This window comes from Callionymus lyra, chromosome 7 (assembly GCF_982586985.1).
Source record: "Callionymus lyra chromosome 7, fCalLyr1.hap1.1, whole genome shotgun sequence".
Taxonomy (NCBI): Eukaryota; Metazoa; Chordata; class Actinopteri; order Syngnathiformes; family Callionymidae; genus Callionymus; species Callionymus lyra.
The window spans coordinates 23,497,146-23,521,514 of NC_141824.1; the positions used below are offsets into that span (position 1 = coordinate 23,497,146).

Sequence of the window (24,369 nt, forward strand, 5' to 3'; positions counted from 1 at the left end):
GGTTGTGGTCCTCGACATAGGTCTTGGTCTTAAGACAATTCTTTAAGGGTTTCAGTCTCGTCTTGGTTTCAAACCCATATTAACCCGATCTTGTCTTGGTCTCAAACTGGGCGGACCCAGGAAGACAAGACGAGACTGACAAAGTTTACAGAAAAGTATTAAATACCTTTCAAAAACTTTTTTCTTCTTCTTTGGTGTATATCATGAGTCTTAAACTGTATTTTTACAGTCTTGGTCTTTTTCTTTGGTCTCAATACACTCCATAATGTCTTGGTCACGGTTGGTGTCGTCTTGACTACAACACTAGCATAAACTTATGTACTACAATGTTAATTTTATTGTAGTGGTCAACAGTTGGCTGGGCGGCAAAGCATATCAGGAGCTGTTCAGGTGGATTTTGTGTCACCATCAATGAGAGTGTTGTTGGTGATGGATCACACCTCACATGCAATGCTGTTTTTCGTAGCTGGACTGATACCAGTGAGACGTCGATCTGCTCGTCGTCATGGTTACTCATGCTAGGCACTGTATTATTCATTAAAATTAACATGTGCAATATAAGTGCTGGTTATATTAATATTTCGTTTGGATGACATCACATTGGCAACATATTTGCAACAACCACTAGAGGGCACCCCTGACAAAGTTGTCAGCCTATGCCAGTCGCCGACCCAGTCAGTAGGTGGCGCTCTCAATTGAAATGTAAAGTGAGCTTTTATTGAGTAAGACACAATAGAGCATGTGGTGCCACCTTGTGGTTATCGAAAATGGGTGTTTCGCGAAACCCGTCTCCACCTCCACCAACATGGGTTTTTAGCCACAAAAATACCGTTCATTCCAAATAAAAACACTGAAATCCTGGTTCCAAAAAGATCCCATATTTATTGCAGAGATGGAATTCCAATTTACACCCTCTCTCCCGCCCCCTAGTGCACGCTGATGACACCACCCCATAAATAAATAAAGTACACAGTATCGAGTTCTACATATCAAAATGGGTACCTGACGTTAGCTCTGCTCCTATCTCTTTAAAAAATACTCTCCTCACTATCAGACACGGACACATCGAAACAATGACTTCACATCTCCTGGATGAAGATGACGGACGTGCTACGAAAAATATCACAAGAGTAAGAAATGACTCTTTTTCATCTATATAATCTATAGAAATATACACCTGAATGATTTTTAGTTATTACTTGATTTCTCCTTGTATGACTCCTATTACTATGGAATGTGGTGACACACACACACACACACAAAGTGTAAATGGATCAATGCCCGGCTAACGCGACACCCACATACACAGACTGGAGTTTGTACAGACGCTGCATGTGCTCTCTACCCACACACACACTCTCGTACACACACACTCACACACACACACTCTCTCATACACACACACACACACTCTCATACACACAACGATTCAACGCTCACTGGCAGAAGTCAATGTTCCTGCAAATAACTGTGAAGGGTTTTCAGGAGATGATGGAAGAGAGAGACGAGATGATGTCTGTCGGTCCATCAGACATGACTGGTCCAGATCCTTCTACGGGCCCCCGCTGTACGAGTAGTCCGCCTTGTTGTGCATCACTAGCTTGTTGTCCACAAAGTAGAAGCTGTCAGACTGGGTCTCGTACGGGTGGAGGATCATCTCGCGCACTGAAGAAGAGGGTACAAACACAAGTGGGTCAGCAGTGATCCGAGTGGTTCTGTCTGCCGAAAAACCCGACACTCACTGATGTCCTCTGATAGGGCCGGGAACTCGTAGATGTGCTCGCACGTGTTCTTGCTGCTCGGCATGCAGAAGCCGAACTCGAAGTCGAAGCTTTTTAGCAGCTGGTCGCGGAAGTAGTGCCTCTCGATCATCCGGAAGTTGTTGATGGGTGTGTCGCCGACCGTGAACTCCACCCTGAGAGAGGACACAGGAGGAACTTAATCGTTCGTTTCCACCAGGCAGGTTACAGGTGATGGCAAAATAATAGCATGTGGTTCCAAAATAATATTTCGATGACTTAAGAGAGTTCGGTTAAACTTCCAGACGCTAGATGGCAGCAGGTCATTACGTCGTACGCAGCTATAGGAACGAGGAAATCCTGGGATATCCCAGAGATAGCTGAGGACGAGAGGATACAGTTGACTCCAGAAGCTTTAAAAGCTGATGTTTGGACATATTTTGGTTTCAATTACGGCTTTGTCAAGAGTCATGTGGTCTGTAAACGATGCAGAGTCAAGTACTCTGACAATACTACAAATACTGTACATTCTTGTTCACACAGTATCACACAATATTGTATCATTGACCCTTTTTTTTATATCTGTTGTGTCGCCAGATCTTTGCCAATTCATGTCTAATAAAAATGTTTATCGCTCACTAGCATGCAAGGGTAGAGTAGCACTGCCGCCTACTGGTAAGTTGCTGTATTGCAGCAGGGAGGCGTCTATAACTGTCCTGCTCACAGAATGCAACAGAATGGTTGAATTACAGTTGATCTGATCTTGATGGTACGTTTGGTTTATGTCAAATGATTCAGAGTATATACCTTCATTCAAACACACATGAAATGTTGACACTTAATGAATCCACACGTTTGTTATTTTCACCAGGCTGACAACACGGTGCTGTTCCTCATGTTCCCACTTGTGTCCTGCAGTCTGTCGACCCAAACTAGATCCCACTCACGCACTCCCACATCCCGGATGTGACTTCTGTCGGAGCAGCCGTCGGGCTACAACGGACATGAGTGCATCACCAGGACGCGTCTCACGATCGTCCTCTTGACGACATCTACGCAAACACATGACGACACACTTCCACTTACGTCGCTCCGACCTGCCGCAGCTGCAGGAAGGCCGGCGTGAACTGGTACCGGACGAAGCGGCCGGCGTTCGGGTCACAGTTTTTCCTCCCTCCTGCTGTAGGACAAGTTGGATCAGAACATTTCAAATGACAAATGTTTGTGAAGTAGAGTCAATTACTTGGAGAATGGCTGCGGTTACTTTTAATTACTGATACTTAGTGATGTGTTGATGAAGCTTCATGAAACAGCTGATGAGGTATCATGATACAGTGTCTTTATTTTGAAACACCACTAGATGTCACTCTGATGCCGATTTCATTGAATTAGTAGATAAATATCAAAGATTATAAATCACAGAGTGCCATCTAGTGGTCTATAAAAATGAAGTCACTTTATCATGATACCTCATCAACTGTTTCATGAAGCCTCATCAGCACATCACTTCTAATACATGATACTGATACTACTACTGTTATTTCTACAACATTGGCTACTTCTAACATTACTACTTCTACAACCATTACCATAACTGCTTACTATTACAACTACGACTACTACTTCTAACATTGCTACAATTCCTACTGCCAAATATTTACTACTACTAACAATATCATTACTACAACTATAAGCACCACCATTCCCAATACTTTTATTAATTCTACTGCTCCACCAATACTTTACTAATACTACAATTAGTACTATTGCTATAACTACTACTACTACTATTATCACTACTACTGCTATGCTCTTACTATTATTAGTACTACTGCGACCAATACTACTACTTTTAATACTATAAATGCTACCATAAGCGCCAAAGCACTAAAATACTACTGCTATTACTTGTATTATTATTTTATAAATACCAGTTCCATCACTAAAATGTTACTACTAATATAACTACAGCCATATTTATTAATAGATTAATACAAATATTAATTTATAAATACAATGTATACTGATACTAGTGCTACTTACATCTCTGTTTTTAATATTACAACTACTACTTTTATAATTACTGCTAGTTCTACGACTGCTATAAGTAGTACCACCATTACTATTATAACTATTTTTCTGAAACTATTACCGCAAGCACTGTTTTACACTATTACTACTTGTACTATGACAACTTTTATAACTACTAACAGTACTACTTTAATTATTACACTGACTACTGCTGTTATAACCGCTTCAACTGTTATGGCCACAAGGTTGTGTTTTTCTCTTCCACTGTTTCAATGCATCAGTCACTCATTCACAGTCTTCTGTGGCACCTGGTGCTGGAGGTTTGGTGATCTCAAACAAAACGGTGCCAGTTTCCATGTCCCGGATCTTGAACCTGGTGAAGTCGATCATGTGGACGTTCTCCTCCGGGGAGCAGAGGTAATCTGTGGATGCAAAGATGGAGTCTTTATTTCACAGCTGTCTGTTGTGTAGTTGAATGAATCAAATATGGCCGATCATCAGTGGGACGCTTCATATCACAGACTAATGTGAGTTTCCCAGCTGGTCCTTCCATGTGATCCTCAACACAATAAGCCTCTTAGGTCTAATCCTGCTCCAATGGGAAGTAAGTGTTTCACACACTCACACACCGGAGCGCACACTGTTGAGTTTGGTTTTAGTGTTGCTCTCGAGGTAGAAGTAAATCTAACATCACTGAAGGAAGTAAAACAATAAGAAGGTAAAACAAAATGTCAGTCTGGAGTCGCAAGAAGAGATGATTTTATTGTGTGAAAACTAAACACAGGATTAATGCTAACTAACCAGCTGGTGCTCATTGGCTCAATTAAAAATCTCTCAAGATGTTCACTAACAAAAGGTGTTAAATATTGATACAACCTGAGTGGAGGGTTTTTAATGCTTATAATATATAAAGAAATGATTAGAAATGCATGTGACTTTTAAAAATGTGTTTCTGTCTGAACAAGTTTAAGATTCAAGCACCTTATATTTTAACTTCTGTTCAGGATAATGTTACGTTCACCGGCTTCATTTTTACGTTTCTCATCTGCTTTGAATAAAGATACCTTGATTTAATGCCATAAGAAAAAGCATAAAATATTTTTAACACAAATACAAATGTTTATGAAAGCTAACTATTTTATTTTGTATTAATTAATGTATTAACTATGTATATAAATAACTTTGTATAAAGTTATTTTGGACCTCCCCAAGTTTTTTTGTTTTTTTTACGTTATTGTGCATATATGATAATAAAATGTAATATATTAAATAAATATTGAGATCATATTTATATACATAAGTAATTGTATGTTGTTTCTTTAAATGAAAGGTTTATAAATAGTTTATTGGGATATTTGATTTGATTTGTTTACTCTTTTTTTTTCTTCTGTTGTGTTTGGCTTTTGGCTTGAAGGCCCCTCCACAAGAGTCACATTGTGGCCCTTGAAGGATGCATACGACTTCATCATAACCAGATATTTATGACAGAATTGTTCTCAAAATACAAGTTTTTTTGCTCAACAATAAAGACTTAAGATTTAAAATGACTTGATGCATGACTTACAGACTTACATATATACAGAGTAGAAGCCATTTATTTACTTACTTATATACTTTGGTATTTACTGATTTAAATTATAAATCAAATTAAAAACTCTGATGTATGTATTTTTAACAAGATTCATGTTGTACAAATACTTATGTGAAGCTCATGTTTACTGTCAACGTCACAATGACAACTTAATTTTAATTTTAGAAACTTTCAACCAAAACAAAAAAAGAATATTTCAAAAATGTTTACAGATGTGATCTGTGTGCAGAAATAGATAAAAAAGTCAATATCTTTGTTTCAAAAAGAAAGCCGCAGCCACTCACATCCACACCTCGCTCACAGCTACACAACCCAAATCACAAAGTTGCAATATGACTGATTATTCTGCTGCCTGGATTATCCCAGTGTTTGTTTGTTGGGGGGGTGAGGGGGGGTCAGGGAGCAGATGGCCATCAGAGGTTTTAGCCACCTGCCTGCAGATATTTATAGGTCTTGTCTTAAAGAAGTGAAGCTGGCGGCTCGCATGCCTCTATATTTGGCTGTATTGTGAAACAGGACTATTTCAATCTGTTTTTCTACCTTGCTGAGGACTTTGTGTCGGGAACACATACATAAGGACTTGTGATGCAACACAACAACATCACACCTCTGATCACACACGACCTCAAGGGGCAGTGGTGAGGAATTTAACAGGTATTACGACTCTCTAGTCTAGTTAATCAATTAATGACTCTGGAGAAGTTCATGTAGGTGGATGTTGAATCCCTAAAAATGTCTTAAAGTTTCCAATGAATAAGAAAACAACATGTAAATAGTTCAATTACAATTACAGGGAAAAAGATACAGTATATATATATATATAAAAAAAACATTTTATTCTAAACATAGTTTAGTTATTGTCAAATCATGTCAATAAAAAAACAAAATATAAACATACATTTGAAAATACAAGTAAATTAATAAAATCTTTAAAAAAGAGATTATTCATTACTTATTTTATTTCACTCATTATATATTAAGACAACAACACTTTTTTCATATACATTTAAAGGACTATGGTGTTGGATAAATGAAGGAAAAGTCAACAGTGTTTAAGAAAACCTACAAAAATGATTTACAAAATGAATGATTACTAATAATAATCGAAGTAAATATGAAAGAAAATATTTAAGAAATGCTACATAATAATTTGACTTCAATATTTAAATACAAGGAAACATTGTTTTATTAATATTAAAGTATGTGCGGGTCAAAAATTCCATGAAGGTCAAAAGAATAAAAAAAAAAAAACTACAAAATTATATAATTTATAATAATTTATCAATTAATTAAATAATATAGCAAGCATTTATTTAAATAATTATCAAATAATTTGCAGGTCAATAATACAATAAAGATCAACGTTATTTAAGAAAAGCTACAAAATGATTATAGTTTAATAATATAAAAAACATACATTTAAAATAATATGAAAGAATGTGCAGGTCAATAGCTCAATATTAAGGTCAAAAGTATTAAAGAGAAAAGGCGCAAGTAAAAAAAAAAAAAGTGAGGTATAGATGGAGAATATAGTTATAAAGAAAGAAAAATCATTACAAAAGGTGATGTAAGAAATAAATATGATTTTTAATCACCTTTAATATTTTTTTATGTTAATAAATACAAAATAAAATCCACTACGTGCACTTTTCACAAGACTCTGGTCACATTAATACAGACATAGGGCCTCATATTTTCCAGGTCAATTCTAAATTGTGTGTTTTCTTTCATCCATGCAGAGTTTATAAAACGCATGAACTCATGTTGGCTCAGGAGAAGCTGGTCTCAATACATCCTTATAAAGGATAGAGATGAGGTGAAGAAGAGAGTGCAGCCATGGTGTGATGGAGGGAGATAAACAAGGGTGAGAAAGGAATGAAACACAAACTTGATCATTTCATCATGAGTAAGACCCTCAAAATATGAGCAGAACATCTCTTTAAGGCCTGTGGATGATGTGATGTTGTATCAACGCTGGTCACATCCTGTGTGTCTGCAGTCATTTATCATCTCACAACTGCTCTTTGTTTTGGGTTCATAATATCCGTCTTTTTGCCCTCACAGGAGGTCTTCTGTGGTGTGAGTATTGGAAGATGGAGAGAGGATTTGAGGTGGCTACAGAGACACAAGTTTCCATCAGATATCACTGCAGGGAAAGTCACTTTCACTCGTCTCAGTGCAGCAGTGCGAGTCACTTTCCCTGTGAAAGTCAAGACGTGTTAGCAAGAGCGCGGAACACTCATATCAGACTTCAGAGTCTCGGCGGTCGTAACAGATGATGCCCGACCCCCTCTGGAATAAATGTTCTTCCATTTCTCCTTGTGTGACGACAGAAAATAGAATTAAATCAACAGAGAGACGAGAATTTGTGTCTTGTGTTGTCACAGTTTATCTTAACGGGCTTCTGAGATTATAACCTTTTCAGAGTGGTACAACTAGGTACAACTAGTGATGGGTTGATGAAACAGCAGATGAGGTTTCATGATACAGTGTCTTCATTTTTTGATGACCACTCTTTGATCGACTAATTCAATGAAACCTGGCCTGACGAAACCTCATTTTTAAACTTCAAAATCAAGACACTGTATCATGAAACCTCATCTGCTGTTTCATGAAACCTCATCATCCCGTCACTAGCTACAACCTACCGAAGTGTCTGTAACACCTTTTGTGTTGAGAAACATAAGTCTAGCCTGAGTCTCTGCTTGTGTTGATGGGTCGATGAAGCTTCATGAAACAGCTGATGAGGTATCATGATACAGTGTCTTAGTTTTAAAAGTCCTCTAGATTTCACTCTCTGATTCATAATATTTGACTCAGATCCACTAATTTAATAAAACCTGACGTAATTTTCAAACTAACAGTGCCATCTGGTGGTCTTTCAAAATGAAGACACTGTCTCATGATACCTCATCAGCTGTTTCATGAAGCTTCATTGACACATCAGTATCTGCTTCGTCACTACCATCTCTTTAAAGGAGAAGACTACAACTTATTTGGAAAATATACGTCATAATAATTTCAGTTTTTACATGTACAACTCTGGCCCTTGATATGTTAACATCGTTCACCTTTCTTCACTTAATTGAATATGTTTATAAATTTAGAAACTCAATCGAAAACAATTTAAGAAACTGACGTTTTACATTTTCTGCCAGTGACTAAATTATTGGGGGACAGATTTAATAAAATGATATGCTCACTGAACTGACCCCCTTGATCTTATGATCAATATAAGTTGCAGTTATTAAAAAAATGCAAAAGCATGTGTTTTATTTGATATTATATTTGCTGGAATGAGGATCAGTTTCTTCATAGTAGAGACTGTTGTTCTCGTTAATTAAAGGGTAACCAACACTACCTTGAAGTGTTGTTCACGAGTGAAGGGAAGATCGAGTCAATACAAGAAGCAGCTGAAATGCAAAGCTCTTGATCTTCTGGTTTATCTGTGACAGGAACTCTTATCTCTTGCATCAAATGCGTGTTTAAATGTTTTGTACCACAGCACTTTCACACAAGAAAACTGTTTGAGTTTTAACCGCTTCAATCTTGAAATGTGTGTACATAGTATTTCTAGTCAATACAGCCATGACGCCTGATTATTCACTCTCACTTTAACTTTTTTGAACAACGAAAAATCTACGGTAATACAAACATAGCCAAAAATAAAGAGCTCCACTTATTTTCCTCCAGAAGCGTCACCTAGAAACCTTTCATCTTCTAGCTGGGCCCCATTGGCTTGTAGCTCTGCTCTCTTTCATCCACCTGACTGCTGCTCGACAACAAGGTGCAGCAACAAATCAGAGGCAAGAATCTGGGCTTCGGCCTCAGTCGTATGCAAATGAAACATTCCTTCTATCCAACCCCGGGAGCCGGGAGAAGGTCCACCGGAGGCCTCAACCTCCTCCTTGACATTTGTGTCCGTCATCACAGGTTCGGCTCGTTGCTACGTATTTGTCAACAAATCCATTTTTCAATCTCTCATCTTTGAGCCGAGGAACAAATCGTCGTCCAGAATGGAAGCAAGAGGATGTTGGATTAATCACATAACAGCGTCTTGATCCAGGTCACCTCGAAAGGGGAAGTTGATCACATATTTTTGGGCCGAACTCGCTGCCACAGCTCAAACTCCCTGCGCGACACCAAAGTAGCATTCATTAGGCACAAGCCAACTGCCACTTTTAGCTCCTAATCCGGGAGATTAGCCTGGAACTACCGCCCTCGGGATTGACTTTACATGGCATACGCTTTCCGTTATGCTCCTGTCATGAGTGGTGGCTGCGAGTGAAAATAAAAAATGTCATGCCATCAAAAGAAAAGGAGGAAAATCTACATTTGCCAACACATTTGCCCCATATTTTTTCTTGCTATTATCGCCTTGACTGGTCTCCTTGTATATATATTTTCAGGTATTAAACAAAAATATTCAGTATTGTTTTTACAATTAATAATATAATTATTTCAACTTCCTATCTGGATGAGAAGAACAGCTAACAGAAAGTCACCAGGCCATCGTGGTATTAGGGTATTATTATCATGTATTAGTTTCGATAATATTTAAAGCTTAATTATGACATTATCTATGTCTATAAAGGGCACTTGAATTAGCTTGGTTACAATCTCTTGGGTGTCTGCAGAGATATGAGTCTGCTCTGTGTCTTGACTAAGATATCATTTGTACTGTATTTGTCTGAAAAGGCCAAAAAGGCAGAAAATGTGACTGAGCTAAATACTCCCTTATTTTTAGTGAATATGCTTATTTGCTTGGTCCCATTCCAAGGGAGGTTTTAACTAAATTAGAGCTAACATAAAGCAAGTTACAGCCTTTTAAAGGTCGCAAGTCCTCCGACGTTTTTCGCCTTCTTTTAGGAATCTGTTGCGATTTTATGTTGTTACATCTGCCAAAAAGGTAATAAGTAAGATAAGATTTTCCTTTATTAGTCCCACAAGGGGAAGTTTTTGAAAGTTATTGTCGAATGTTGAAAAAGATGACAAATAATTCTAATTCAAAAATTCTAAATAGTTCTATTTAAAACGTAATTACATTGGACATTTTTTATTGACAATATTTTTAAGTTTTGTATCCCTGGGCAGCATTGCTAGTTCTCTATAAAGAGCTTTAAACTGTTTTCAAAATAAACAAATATTCTATTTAGCCTCATCTTTTTAGTCAAATTTCAAAAGTTAGAGTAGATATCTGAATATTAAACTCACATTTTCTGAGTCTAAGCACATAAAAAGGAGGCATGTGATCCCATAACTGAGCGCCAAAGGCAGCAGGTGACATTATTGTTCCACCTTCATATTCACCTGTGTACGACAGGTTGTTTCATGCCTCTCCGTCAACCGCACCTTTGGGCAAACTAGCAATCTGTGAGGTTCAGGAGAAGGTTTCACTCTGAGCAGCTGAATGCAGATGAGGTATGTTTCTCTCTCATGTCTCCACGCCTCTGACTCCGAGTAGGGATAAGATTCAACCGACTGCAACGTAAAGGAGTAAATGAACAAAATGAGAATTAATAAACCTCAACTATCCCATATCTCTGCTGAGTAGCTTATTTCTCATGACATTATTAAAACACAGCAAATAATCAAGTCAATAAAACAAGCTCTGAGGCATGGGAAAAGATAGGGAGCCCTACTAGAGAGTAAAACTGTACTATTTCCAAAAATACCAAATATTTAGTCTTCTGATGATTGCGAAATTTTATTGAATCAACAATTTTATGTTGATTTCTGCTTTTATCTTTTTATAAGCTCTGAATTGAGAAGGATGCGTGAGCAGGAGCAGCAGTTACAAGCCATACAAGTAAACAACGAAGATTTAAAACCATCCTGAATCCAGATGGAGTTACATGAAACCATGGAATTTGAATCATCTATTTTCGCTTTCTACATTCAATGATCAATTTCCTTCTTTGTAGATGTAATAATATACAGTATTTTTTTTTAATTATTTTTTAAAGCAAAAAAAAAAAAGGTCAGAAAGGGTTTTAACTTTAAACAAGGATGGATGCCTGAGCAGCAGCAGCAGTTACAAGCCATACAAGTGAACGACTAACCCTGCAAAACTATTCTAGATCCAGATTTTATTGCAATAAACCTCAAAATTTGAATTATCTGATATATTTTTCAACATTCACTATCCTTTTTTTATTGTCAGAAATAATAATATTCAAAACTATGAAATGTAGTTTTGCGGCTTATAATTTGATCTCTGCTTCATCCCAAAAAAATATTTTTGTGTAGAAAACCGATTATACTTTTAATGAGTAACTCTGTGAAAGGCCTGTTACAAATAATTATTACTTACTTACTTGACTGAATGAAACGAACGATTACATGCCGTAAATATTAAGCAGCAGTTTGATGGTGTTGTGAAACCAGACTGACAGTTTCTCTGTCATCCTTCTAACATTCTTGAATCTTCTCCTCAGTTCAGTTTCTAACCCCTGCAAACAGTGTTAATTACACATGTAGACGATCATGCTCCATGTCCGAGCGCACTCGACGACTAACCTTGTGACAGATGTGCACGGTAGATTAAGAACCAACTAATCAATTTTAATTAAAATCTGCATCCATTGTGTTGGCAGACATCATAGAGTGCAAATCCAGTCCAACAGAGATAAAGCGTAGCTCTCAGACGTAATAAGGCCAAATCATTGATCCGTCATTAGTGCAAAAGAAGCCGGCGGACTCGTCGATCGCTCGGACGATATCAAAAGACAATGTCCGCGCTTTGTGGCAGAAATATCTTCAGTGACACACTTACGCAACCTTCAGAAGAAAGCTGTCTCACACGAAACACAAGGCAGCCTCACGGAAGTCAATGTCTGTCGTCGTCATCAGGAGTTCAGAGAGAACGCACAGATCGCTACACGCTGTTAGCTTTCTCTTTTAAGTCATCCACACATCAGCACACAAACAAACATGCGCTGCTTGACCAGGATTTAGGGAAACACACAAGAAAGTTCATCTGTATATTTATGCATAATTGTTATTATTATTATTATTATTATTTTATTTTTTTTTCATTCACTGTTTCTTTCTACAAGATGATGTTAAGACTGTATTTTTCACTGCGGTCTAAGTCAACATTTGTTCCTCATACTTCTACCCTAAAAACCTTTTCCATATTGTTCCTACGCCAGAGTGTAGATCTCTATCCGGTTGACTTAAGGTCAAACAAAAAAAGTTTCTCACTGGATTTGCATCAACTATTTCTTACCTTTTTCATACCAAATACGAGTCCAAGATCAGAGAAATATCTACTTTAGACTGAAGAGAAATATTTAGTTTGGCATCACCTATAACCCTGGTCACCCAAGAACTAAAATCTGTGCAGCATGTGTCGACCTTTTACATCTCAAAAAATGTGAAATGCAATTTGTCATCGGCGTATAAACTTTACATCAGAATCAAATCATTAAAAATCCAGATTATTCAGTGGTAAAAACCGGTTTATTGTAACTACTCCAACCTCACTGTAGCCCATCTTCTCCATGATGGAGATCTTAAATGCCTTCATTTAATCCACAGAACACAAGAAGATTGGACTGTGTTCCTTTTCAAAGAGCATCGATAATAAGGCCTGTATGGTCTTCCATGACCAGGGAAAGAAACTGCATTGCTCTGATTCCCAAACCTTTCGGCCACATATGTAAAGCACAAGCATTTCACGGATAACACGTTTACTTGTGGTTTTGAATATTCTACATAAGCTCTAATGCTCCGAATACTTTCACAAGTTTTCTTTTGCAAAGTCTCCACTGTTCAATTCGACTTGGCGGGACTTATAAAAAGCACCGCTAATTCCCTTGCAGAAGTTTCTTCATCCGTCTTTCACTAACCTAGAAAAATGCTTTATAAATGTGCTGGTAAATCATAAATCATTTTTCATGCAACCTGCAAACTGGTGATCTCTTGTTTTTTTGTGAAGATGAATGAAGGGGAAACAAACATTTCTCCATGTCCTGTGTGTTGGTGTCACTGTGGGAAAATTGTGTTTTTTACAACTCAAAACCTCAACCGGGAAAGTAATTTCTGAGGGCAAGAGGTTTTCATCCGACTGCTTTAACAACAACTATCTTTTCTCTGACTCCTATTCTATCTTCAACAATACAACAACTACCACCTTGACAAGTGAGTGTCTACCAGGTCTTGAATTAGCTAAGGTCACATTAGCAGGGTGCAATGTTACACGCCTTCTGACATAATCCAGATTACATGCCAGCGGAGTCGGAGATTATGGCACCGTCGCTGTTTATTTAAGAATCACAGCTTTGATTTAGCCTCAGTATTCATTTTCAACAACAATTTCCATTTACCACGTGTGTATAAACTTTAGCATTTCAATATCTCGTTGTAATATATTTTTATCTCTTAATTTCGCTGTAGCTCAATGTCTCATCATATCTTTATATCCTATTTGATCTTCTTGAATGACCTTTTATCAGTTTCATTGATGAGCTATTTTAGTTCAGTCTGTCTTGAAAAGGATTAAATCGGATTAAATCTAAGGAGCTAGCATTAGCTGTCCATTAACGTAACAAATAAAATCACGTTTATATTATTCTTAAATGTTACTTTAATTGAAAACTACTCTGATAGAATAAAATTGAACGCATGTTCAGTCTTTAATATAGTTTATCACATTGAATTTAATCAACAATAATACGTTATAGTTATACATAGTATAGCATAATTCAGCCTTGCAGGCTTTGCTAAATATAGCTTCTACACTGACCCAAAATATTTTCTAGGTTTTGTAAAGCAAAAAATGGTGAGTGTAAAAAAATGTATTGTTGACAAAGACAAGTCATATGTTTTAGTTGTAGCCTTGTGTAAACATCCAACACCACTGTTTATTTGTTGTGCTAGTGAGTGTCTAAGGAAGTCTAACTTCCTGTATCTTGACAGGAAATAAAAAACATTCATGATTTATAGTCTATAAGTGTCAACATTTTTTCATGTGGTTTATAAACCGGTGACCAACGGTGGTCCACCTGTTACCTCACATCTTCAAGTACCTTCAAGAGTCTCCAGGTGAACATGACATAGAGAAACTCTTGTCAATATATTCTGCTTTAAAATCACATTGTAATGTTAATCGGACACACACTGATCTTCTGTGTCCTTCATTGAGAAAATCGAGTCGCTGTCCATGGTACCTTCAGACCACCTGGATTAGGTTTCTATCACAGCAATAATCCCGCAAACATGGAGACATTGTCGTCTTTGCAAAATAATCCTTGGTGTCGCTGGTTTTACTTACTCTTGGTGATCTTCTGCAGCCCAAGAACATCCTCGGGACTTATCGTGCTGTTCCTGCGCAATTCGTCTTCGGTTCTGACCGGGATCCCCATGTCTGACGAGTTGCAGCTTTGCTGCACTTTCATGTCCGACAGAAGAGGTGTGTGTGGCGGGGAGGGGGAGCCGAGGAGTCGGTCGTGTCGCTGGAGCCTCTCTCTCGGCGTCGTCGTCGCCGCAGGAGCAACGGTTTGTTTGGCGTCGAGGCTGGTTAATGCTCCGACTCAGCGCCCGCGACAAGAATAACTCCTGCTCCTGCCTCCTCCCCTCATCGGTTCGGGAAAAGATAAAAATCAGCCCTCCCTTCCTTGGTCGAGGCTCATCGGCTCTCGCCAGCTATTTAATCCAAATCCTGCGGCTTTTTTCCGGCGGAGTCTGCGCCCGCTCGTCATCTGCTGACACACACCAGTGCGTGTGTGTCCACGCTGGACAAGGAGATGCTTTTTTTTTTGCAAAAAACAAAAAAAACTCACAATATCTTGCACGATCCCTCTATTGGTCGACCTGTTTTAGTGGTCCGGTCCATTTTTATGAGCTAATAATAAAAGAAAAGCGTATCAAAATGCATTAAAAAAAATCAAGTTTAGATAATAGTGTTGTGAATTACACAAGTAATACAAATGCTATTGATCAGACATAGTATAATAACTCACTTTTTTCCGATCCTTGAAACTCTTCACTGGCTTCCAGTTTCTTTCAGGATCAACTTTAAAATTCTGGTTCTTACTTTCAGAGCCTTTCATGGTCAGGCTCCTCCTTACATCAGTGATCTGATCCAGCCTTACACCCCAGCTCGGGCTCTGAGGTCTGTGGATCAGAATCTACTTATGGTTCCTCGCACACGGTTCAGGACCAGAGGAGAGAAATCCTTCCAGGCTGTTGCTCCTAAGCTTTGGAACGATCTTCCTCTCTCTTTGCGCTTGATGGAGTCTACTGACTCTTTTAAGAAACATCTTAAGACGTTTTTATTTGTTCAGGCTTTTCCTTGATTTTCTGGAACTCCTGTTGTGTTATCAGTTTTATCTTGCCCTTTAAAGTTTATACTTTATTCAATATTGTTTTGATTGTTTAAGCGCTTTGTGACCCTGGTCTGGAAAAGCGCTATACAAATAACAATTACTTACTTACTTACTTACATAGACTGTCTTTTGCATAGACACGGTTTCTTTAAACCATGCATGCCCGAAGTCCAAGTCCAAATTGGCCTCTCGTTTCCGTTATTTCATTTTTCTCGATTTTTAATCAAGAAAAATGTAAAATACACAACTTTTAAGTTTCTAAACAATGATTTTTTCAAACACTAAACAAGATCACGGGTCAGTTGAAAAGACCACAAGTGTTGCTGATGCTAATGCTAATTCCGTTGTCCATGAAAAAGTGAAGTTAAACTTTAAACTTCCATATGAAATAACAATGGGTATGATGGAACTGTTTGGCCCCCGCTTGTTTGAACATCATCAAATGAGTCCCTCTTCCTAAAATGTTTGGACATCCCTGCTTTAATTTATATTAAAGATATACAGACAAGCCATCAAAATAATCTGATATCAAGATTATTGTTTAATTGAATGTAATGTATTTAATTTTATTTGAATCGATTATTCAATATTTATTTACATTTCATTTTATGGCAATGTCTCTTATTTTATTTTCATTTATTTGAATTTTATTATTCTCTTTTTATGTTTCATTCTTATTATTTCATTTGTATAATCTGTACAACAAGTTCCAGTGTTTATAATGCTGGCGATAAAGGTTTTCTGTTTCTTACTACCTAGTGACCTAAATGTTTGTATTGTGTCTTAAAGCAAACGAGGGGACCTTTGACCTTTTTTTGCACTGTGAACCTGTCTGATGCCTGTAATAAAATAGCAAATGTCAGAGAAAATCTTTTCATTTTTCAAAATAAAACACCTTTCAGACCATTATAAATAATAGAACAGAAATTTGTAAAATTATTTTTCCTCTCTGTGCTGTTGTTAAAAATGCCTCCGATACTGGTACCGGTTCCCGCACTGGGAGTTGGGGACCACTGTCTTAAAGGACATAAATAAACCCAAACACACACAATATTGAATTAATAATTAATAATATATAAAATATTATATATTAATTAAGTTTCACGGTTGCAAAATGAAAAAATGTGTGATCCGTTAAAGCACAAATTAGATTGTCAATGTGGAAAAATGGATTTATTCCAGTTTACATTTCAAATGGAAATTTTCCTTTCCAGATGCCATCATCCCTGAGAAAGTGTGTGTAAATTGCCACGCCGAAGAACTGAGACATGCCTGTCAGAAGATGTTGATCTGACACACAAACTCCTCTGGACTGTGATCTTCTGCTGAAGCGACGCAATGGCGCCTCCCTCTGTTTACTTCGGGTAGTGCACAGAGCATAGAGCTTCTTACATGAGGTGTACTGTCATACATCTTATCAGGATTTTAATCCTTTACATGCTGAGACTCCAAAAGAGGGTTAACACTTCAATGTAACAGGAAATGGATAAAAATAAATTTGTAACAAATTCATATACGTCGACCAATAAACCTCATTCATAAATATTTGATGTCTGCAGCCATGGAGCATCGGTATCAACGGCTGTGCTTCTTTCCATTGGTAGGTTACTCAAAACACCCTCTGCGGTGGGTCTGCATGTCCTTGACCCTGCGGATCGACTGGATCTGGGGACTGTGGGATCCCCACTGATCCCAATGCTTGAAAGAGCCGACCTCTAAGATGTACTGGTAGCCACGATATCCAGGATACTGGTAGGCGACCCAGCTGTTGAGTAAACAAAGTTACAGCATGAGCAAACAAGGTGTTTTTTTTAATATTATTTCAAACCTGTTTTAGAAACTTACGTTCCACCAGATACTTGAATGCTGCTAACGCGGTCCTGGAAGCCATAGGACCACAGACTGGGGATATCCTCGTCACATACTTCCATCTTACGCCCCTCGAAGTTTGGACTCTCGAACAGACAGATCTTGTGGTCCTGGGCATCCTTTAGGGGAAAACACAGGGTGGGAAAATACTTTTATTTTAGGCGCTTTTCCCTCTTTGGATGCTAAAAATAGCCCTGAAACCAGATATTTTTTCTGAATTTGAAAGTGTTTTAATTGTTTTTCTTCAATAAGGAGCGTTTTTGGTTGTTTTTGTTTATCTTGTCTCTATAAATAAGACACACATGAATCAACAGATAGTTAATGAGCCATGAACTCACCATTTGGACCGGCCTGACTGACATAAGACTGTCACACCTGGAGCTGTTGGTCCAAGTATCCCATCGTGGGTACTCTCCCTTCTCCAGCATGTACATCTCGCCGGTCATTTTCTGCTGCTCATAACCAACCCAACTAGAATCGTTCAATAAACAACAAGACGTATGAATGACCTGTGTTTGCTTAGAACAAAAAAAAACAACAGAAAAAAAAACTCACGGTCCAGACTCCACCTTCACGGAGCCGACTCTCTCCAAACCCTTCTCGGCCATGTCAGGACACTCCGCGGACAATTCCACCTTCCTGCCTTGGAAGTTTTCATACTCATAGAGGCATATCTGCTGGATAGAACAGGATTGAGTCAGAATGTTCTTGGGCATAACGCCACAGAGGAAAATACCTTTTTGCTTCTCAACCCCATGGAGTGGCTTCCCATGCTGCCTTTAGTACCTGAGTGAGACATGGTTGGATCTAAAGAGAGACAGAATGCACAAAATAAGAATCATAAAATACAAATAAAGCTTCCTTAACCCCACTGGTTATGTTTAAAGCGGTAGAACACCCTAAAGTTAGGCACAATTCACTCTTTGAACGACTGAGCGTAAACACACACTTACAGTTGCGGTTGACTCCTGACAAGCTCAGACCTAAGGGAAGTGATGGCAGTTAGTGGTCAGTGGGTATATATATACATTCACTTCTAATCCCAGCCTACAAAGCCAGGAGATCCTTGTTTTTCGGGAATGGCACAAGAGGTTGAAGGTCATGCAGCTTATCTTTGGGCAGACCCTGCTGAGTGGACCGCTTGTTTTGTTGGTGGCCACCATTGTGTGGGAACACTGTCGTCAGCAGAATGTTTGCTCGCACATGTACGCACAACCAAGTGCGCACTGTTTGAGCGAGACACTCATTGAGTCAGGAGTCCATTTTTTGAATGCCCTTTTTAAAGCCTTTATCTAAAGAAATGTACATTTCTTCTCAAAAAAGATGATGGAGCTGGTTGAGGAAAGGTAACCCTGGTTTATCAGAGAAGGATACTGTAGGTCTTGTATTGCTGTAGCGCTTTAAAAATAAACACTTTCATTGTTACAATTGTTCGAAATAAACTACCCAATATTTTAATTAATTCCACATTGTAATAATATATATTTCATTATCTAAAATAGGCTGAGTATGACATATTTAATATTAATACTGTGACAGGACATAATTAATAAATCTTCTACTCTCATCAACTTTTTGGAATCTTGTGAAAAAGAACCTTATTTGAAATAAGATGTTTCCTACTGACTCTAAATTGCCCATAGATGTGGTAGCGGTTGTTTGTTTATAAGTGCTTTGTTTTAGACCTGTAATTTGTCTAGGGATTATCCAGAAACATAACATCCCTTTCCATGTGTATATGAACATGGATTCAATCTTAGGAGATAAAACAAAATACATTTCCCCAGAGATTCATGCAACCAGAAAGCACTTGATATTTACCTTTATATTGCATATGAGATGTCTAACAGTGACAATTATTGATGAATAAAATGCACAACAATACAAATAAAATGTAATGTTCTCAAGTAAGAATTTTAACTTCAAGTAAATAGTGTTAAAATAAACAGTTTAACACTTCAAACTAACCAGACAGGTGGTGTATACAAGGTAAGACAACTGTTATTATATTCTACTGCCTCTGTCATCTTTAGGTAATGTGCTTTTTGTCTGCATAGGTCATATGTGTGTGTTCACAACCTTTTCATGTCCTGCTTTGTATGCATTTGTGTGTTCACCTCTGCATGAACCAACCTACAGGCGTTCAGTTCACGATTTGAGAATCTGGTTGCCTTCGACGGAAGGTCTTCCCAGGTGGAGAAGACCAATTCAGGTTTGGTTCGGAACTCTCTTGGGATGTCTCTGTAAACCCACATTTAGCTTTTAAATCTAACAACCAGAAACTTCTCTCTGACATAGTGTCAGCCCACTGATCATTTATTACTTGAACATTAAGCCTATGGAAACAAGGCATGATGCCTTCCATCCACGACCACAGTAGAGGGGCTAAAGCCCGGCAGCTCAGTTCTGAACAAAGGGTGGTACAACAATGTGCTGACCCACAGGGCCCAGCTGATGTAAACAGCAGTGTGTATAAAAAGGTGTGTGCACAACTGGGTCAGAATGTGATATTTGGGAAGCCTCTTTCAGGACCGTCAGTTATTCTTTGAGGCCCAGGCGGGTAAGCCCTCTATCTCCTCCTCATTGTGTCTTCTGTGTATGTCAGCAGTTTCTACTATGACGTGTAATCGATATACTCTGATGACCACCTGAACTAGACTGTTGAGTCGTTGATTTTTTTTAATACCACATATGGTAGAAATCTTATTTTATATATATTCATTTTACTTTCCATTATGAGGTAAAAAGCGATATCTCAGAACATGGCACTGAATAATCCCAACCCTTCGGGACCATGGAAGGTGAGAAATCCTCCTTTTATCACTTCGAAAAGATCTATTTTGAGATCATCCAGAGTGTTTTTCAGAGACACGAGTGCGTTGTTTTTAAATAAATTCATCACTTTTGTTGCTAGATCACAGCCTACGACCAGGAGAACTTCGAGGGCAAGAGGCATGAGTTCACCTCCGCCTGCCAGAACATTGTGGAGAGCGGTTTGCAAAACGTCCGCTCTTTGAAGGTGGATTGCGGAGCGTAAGTCATGCAATAAGTTAAAATGACAGTTGGTTATAATGACATGCAAGTGTCGCTCTGATGTGTGTGTGCCAACAGCTGGACAGGATTTGAACACACCAACTTCTGTGGGCAGCAGTTTGTGTTGGAGAGAGGAGACTATCCTCACTGGGAGTCGTGGAGTGGCAGCAACGCCTACCACATCGAGAGGATGATGTCCTTCCGCCCCATCTGCTCGGCAGTGAGTCTCTCGACTGCTTCCGACACTCCCTGTCATGCTTGTCATCTGTGTCCAGAGTTTTTAAAAAAAAGCTCCAATTCTGAGGCATGAAAATGAAATCACTAGTGACGAGCTCTCTGGTTTCTTATCTAAAAAGCTGACAGGGTGACTCAGAGGCTCTGGGCTGGTGGTGGCTAAGAATAATCCCTGATTCACAGAAAACGTGCTCTGCTGGGCCTCAGACAAATAAGACTATTATTGTGAAGGGCTAAATTTAAATGATCTGCAATTGATTTCCAATTATACAACAATGCAGTTGTTTGTTCTGCTGCTTTTCTTCAGTAGCAGCCAATATACTGCAGGGTGCAACAATCTAACAATTGAAGTCACTATTTAATTTCTGTACGCTTTCTTTCATAAAGGGTTTGCCCTCATTGACCCATACTAGTTTGCCTAGAGCTTCAATTTGGGACAATCATATGATAGGGGAGTGAAGTTTAATATAATAAGCCACCACAATGTACGCTAAAACAACTGAGAGGAGCCCAAATGAAGATAAAATGTGGGCTTATTCACTTAATCACATAATTTCATTTATGTTTCATTTTAGGATTCTGAAATAAAATGTCTTTCTATTATAGTGCAAAATATGATTACATAAAAGTCACTTTATTATGGAAAATGTCTTACTAAAATAAACAATAAATATACAGAATATAAAAGAAACACCTAATAACATGTTAAATACGTTATTAATATTAAAAGCAGGGTTATTGATTATATGTCATAAGCATTTCCCCTGATCGTTTTAATAGTTTCTCTCTGACCTTAGGTCTTCCTCGTGTCATTATATCTAAATCAGACTAAAACGTTCAGTGACCTAATGATCGCGTCATTATATATGGAAGCATGTATTGTTGTAGTTACCACTGTCTACCAGAGTGGGGCGACAGTGTGCTTCTTGGGTTTTATTGGTCCCTCACAACAGCCACTTTAAAATATGTGGCCCCTGAGGAAATGTAATTGTCAACCAGTGTTTAAGAGTGTACTTCCTTACTTTTATTTACTTTTCAATATACATTATTAGTTGTATTGTATGTTAAGGGCCTAGGGTTCAAAAAACACACAAAAGATGAATTCAATATTATAGCAAATTCCAGTCTCCTGGTGGACCCCACTTTGAAAACCACTCTGCTGGGACACAAACAACTGTGGCACTTTACTTAAACTCTTAAAAAACAAGTCCATTTTTGAATAGAATATCTTCTTTCCACTGTTTGTCCAACGTGTTTGTTTTTTTCAGATACTTTTGCCTCTGCGTTATTTCCTTTTCTTGTCGTTTCACACAGAACCACAAGGATTCAAAGATGGTGCTGTTCGAGAAGGAGAACTTTACAGGACGTCAGTGGGAAGTAACCGATGACTACCCGTCTCTGCAAGCCATGGGATGGGGAAACAATGAGATTGGATCCATGCAAATTCCGGGTGGCGCGTAAGTCTGTGTCTTAGCTCGTTGGATTCTTCAAAATGAATTTGTCATAAAGAAAATAGTCACAGAATATTCCCCTTTTTAAAATATGGTTCTACACTGCTCTCCATCAACAAGTGGCTCCCAGAAGGATAAAGCAATACAACAAATATGTATACTAGTCAATTGCTACATTTATTTAAAAATGTATGAATATTACAATTCAAACACCTTATTCATCATCACATTTTTAACATCTTTGTTTGAAATCCCAAATGTTTGAAATTCTGTGCACACGCCTCATACTTATCCTTGTGCCACCTTCCCCCTCCTTTATTTCTCCACTCCAGTTGGGTGTGCTATCAATTCCCTGGTTACCGTGGCTACCAGTACATCATGGAGAGTGACCATCATGGCGGCGAGTACAAACATTATAGAGAGTGGGGTTCACACGCGCAGTCTTTCCAGGTGCAGTCACTGCGTCGGGTTCAGGATTAGGATCTGGTCCATGTGTCGTTATCATTGAATGTTTGTTGTTCTTGTGCGTCTTGTTTCTGTTGATCTCCGAGTCATTCCATCACCTTGTGGTGATAAACCCAAATGCTGTGCACTTCTCATAAAAGGCTGATACAGAAGTGTGAAAACATCGGAAGGATGTGAAGACAGTGTGAAGAGTGTAAATGTGTTGCAGACGCTCATTTCCTCCAAGAAAACATGGTTTGAAAAATGCATGGAAGAGCCAATGACTCTAAATAAAAATCGATGCAAGAATATAAAAAAGTCTTGATTTTTGTGTTCATTTGTCAGAAGGATTTTGTGGAAAAAGTTTAACACTTTCCTTTTCCACAATAATTATTGTAATTATTAGTAGTAATTACATAATAATAATTAAATTAAGTTAATAAAAATAGGCAATACCGCAATAAATCAATAAATCATGTGTTATAATGATGACATTGTAGGCTAAACTTCAATTTATGGAGATAAAAAGTGAAAGTCAAAACACTAAACAACAAAGTTACAATGATCGAAAATGTTGAATTACTTTTTGCCAATGATACAGTTGGTGAGAAAAGCAACGATAAAGAAAAAAACAAGACAAAATATTCCACCAGTCAATTTCCAAACGTATTATGCTTGAACAAGGTTGAATCACAGAGAATGGCGGGTCTGCTCCGAGGCCTCCCGCAAGTCTGACATTAAAAAAAAGAAAGAAAAGAATCGCTAAACACAAGTGTGACCTGTGTGTCTGATCTCACTGCTCAGGTTGAGGTTGACTCTATCATAGGAAAACTTAAGAACAAAGATGAAACAAAGGCGTGAAACTTGTGGCAGAGGCTATAATAAAAAAGAGATCCTTGCCTTTCTTCTGTCACATCACTGCTGGAAATGATACAATATAATGTTAATGCAGTACACAATATTAAATCAATTGTTTCTACAGTAATTTCTTCTGAATACAGCAGGATCATTTGTGTTTATATTTAGTAATTATAGTTCACTTCTTTTAGATAATTGTAATCTACTTTTTCTTATTTACACTTTTTATCATCATGGAAACAAGACATATATTTACATTGGCCCGATAAAAAAAAAACCTGCACTTATACCAGATCCAAACAAAGGACCATGTGATGGAAGATAATACCATGAACAACAAAAAAATATATATGAAGTAAAAATAATACTAATAAAAAGATAATTATTTATTTTCAGAAAAAAATGGTCAACAACTGAACAAACCAACGAAAAAAGAAAAAACAAAGCAATGGAAACATTCTAATGTTACAAGTTCCTTTAACGTTAAAGTTAAGTAAATCACATGAATAATTTGCTTTTTACTGTTAATCAACTTGCATCTGAATCAGCAGCTGTTGTTGCCAGCATTTTAAAACACACACTGAACACGACCCACAAAAAACTGAAATAATATAACACAGAAAATTTCAATACCTTTAATATAATTTTTAAAATCACAAATGGAAATTATAATATTTGCAATGTTTTTTTGAAACGTTATCTTGGTGTTGATAATGCCACAATACATTTTAGAATGTATTAATAATAATATATTGACATTTCCCATGTTGTGTTTACAACATTGGCAA

The 24,369-nt window shown here is 37.8% G+C and overlaps 3 protein-coding genes across 5 annotated transcripts; 1 reads left to right on the forward strand and 2 right to left on the reverse strand.

Annotated features, from left to right (window-relative positions):
• Positions 1 to 996: 996 nt before the first annotated feature.
• Positions 997 to 14,885, reverse strand: unc119a1 (unc-119 lipid binding chaperone a1). Of its 2 annotated transcripts, none has more exons than XM_087795400.1 (5): positions 14,639 to 14,885; positions 4,079 to 4,192; positions 2,826 to 2,916; positions 1,743 to 1,915; positions 997 to 1,665 (listed from the first exon to the last, which is right to left on the reverse strand). In XM_087795400.1, exons 1-5 carry the CDS (start codon positions 14,760 to 14,762, stop codon positions 1,553 to 1,555), a joined length of 615 nt encoding a protein of 204 aa, XP_087651526.1. In that variant the 5' UTR covers positions 14,763 to 14,885; the 3' UTR covers positions 997 to 1,552. The 2 variants fall into 2 exon arrangements, with proteins under 2 accessions (XP_087651526.1, XP_087651525.1); XM_087795399.1 differs by having other exon boundaries at positions 1,000 to 1,665; positions 2,826 to 2,919; positions 14,639 to 14,876.
• Positions 14,886 to 17,181: 2,296 nt separating this feature from the next.
• On the reverse strand, positions 17,182 to 18,391 carry crybb1l3 (crystallin, beta B1, like 3). Of its 2 annotated transcripts, none has more exons than XM_087795398.1 (5): positions 18,298 to 18,391; positions 18,117 to 18,235; positions 17,900 to 18,032; positions 17,538 to 17,680; positions 17,182 to 17,457 (listed from the first exon to the last, which is right to left on the reverse strand). In XM_087795398.1, exons 1-5 carry the CDS (start codon positions 18,358 to 18,360, stop codon positions 17,298 to 17,300), a joined length of 618 nt encoding a protein of 205 aa, XP_087651524.1. In that variant the 5' UTR covers positions 18,361 to 18,391; the 3' UTR covers positions 17,182 to 17,297. The 2 variants fall into 2 exon arrangements, with proteins under 2 accessions (XP_087651524.1, XP_087651523.1); XM_087795397.1 differs by having other exon boundaries at positions 18,117 to 18,238.
• Positions 18,392 to 20,323: 1,932 nt separating this feature from the next.
• cryba1a (crystallin, beta A1a) lies at positions 20,324 to 22,759 on the forward strand. The gene is made up of 5 exons (XM_087795401.1): positions 20,324 to 20,362; positions 20,476 to 20,594; positions 20,673 to 20,814; positions 22,143 to 22,285; positions 22,612 to 22,759. The coding sequence occupies exons 1-5, from the start codon at positions 20,324 to 20,326 to the stop codon at positions 22,757 to 22,759; spliced, it is 591 nt and encodes a 196-aa protein (XP_087651527.1).
• The last annotated feature ends 1,610 nt before the right edge of the window (positions 22,760 to 24,369 follow it).

Coding starts and splice junctions, on each gene's coding strand:
- unc119a1 (XM_087795399.1), bottom strand. CDS start 14,762: ATGAAAGTGCAGCAAAGCTGCAACTCGTCAGACATGGGGATCCCGGTC. Junction 1,916..2,825: donor CTGCGGCAGGTCGGAGCGAC/GTAAGTGGAAGT, acceptor GTCCTCTCTCAG/GGTGGAGTTCACGGTCGGCG. Junction 1,666..1,742: donor GGCCCTATCAGAGGACATCA/GTGAGTGTCGGG, acceptor CCTCTTCTTCAG/TGCGCGAGATGATCCTCCAC.
- crybb1l3 (XM_087795397.1), bottom strand. CDS start 18,360: ATGTCTCACTCAGGTACTAAAGGCAGCATGGGAAGCCACTCCATGGGG. Junction 18,033..18,116: donor GTGAAGGTGGAGTCTGGACC/GTGAGTTTTTTT, acceptor GAACGATTCTAG/TTGGGTTGGTTATGAGCAGC. Junction 17,458..17,537: donor ATTCAAGTATCTGGTGGAAC/GTAAGTTTCTAA, acceptor TTTACTCAACAG/CTGGGTCGCCTACCAGTATC.
- cryba1a (XM_087795401.1), top strand. CDS start 20,324: ATGGCACTGAATAATCCCAACCCTTCGGGACCATGGAAG. Junction 20,595..20,672: donor TTGAAGGTGGATTGCGGAGC/GTAAGTCATGCA, acceptor GTGTGCCAACAG/CTGGACAGGATTTGAACACA. Junction 22,286..22,611: donor ATGCAAATTCCGGGTGGCGC/GTAAGTCTGTGT, acceptor TCTCCACTCCAG/TTGGGTGTGCTATCAATTCC.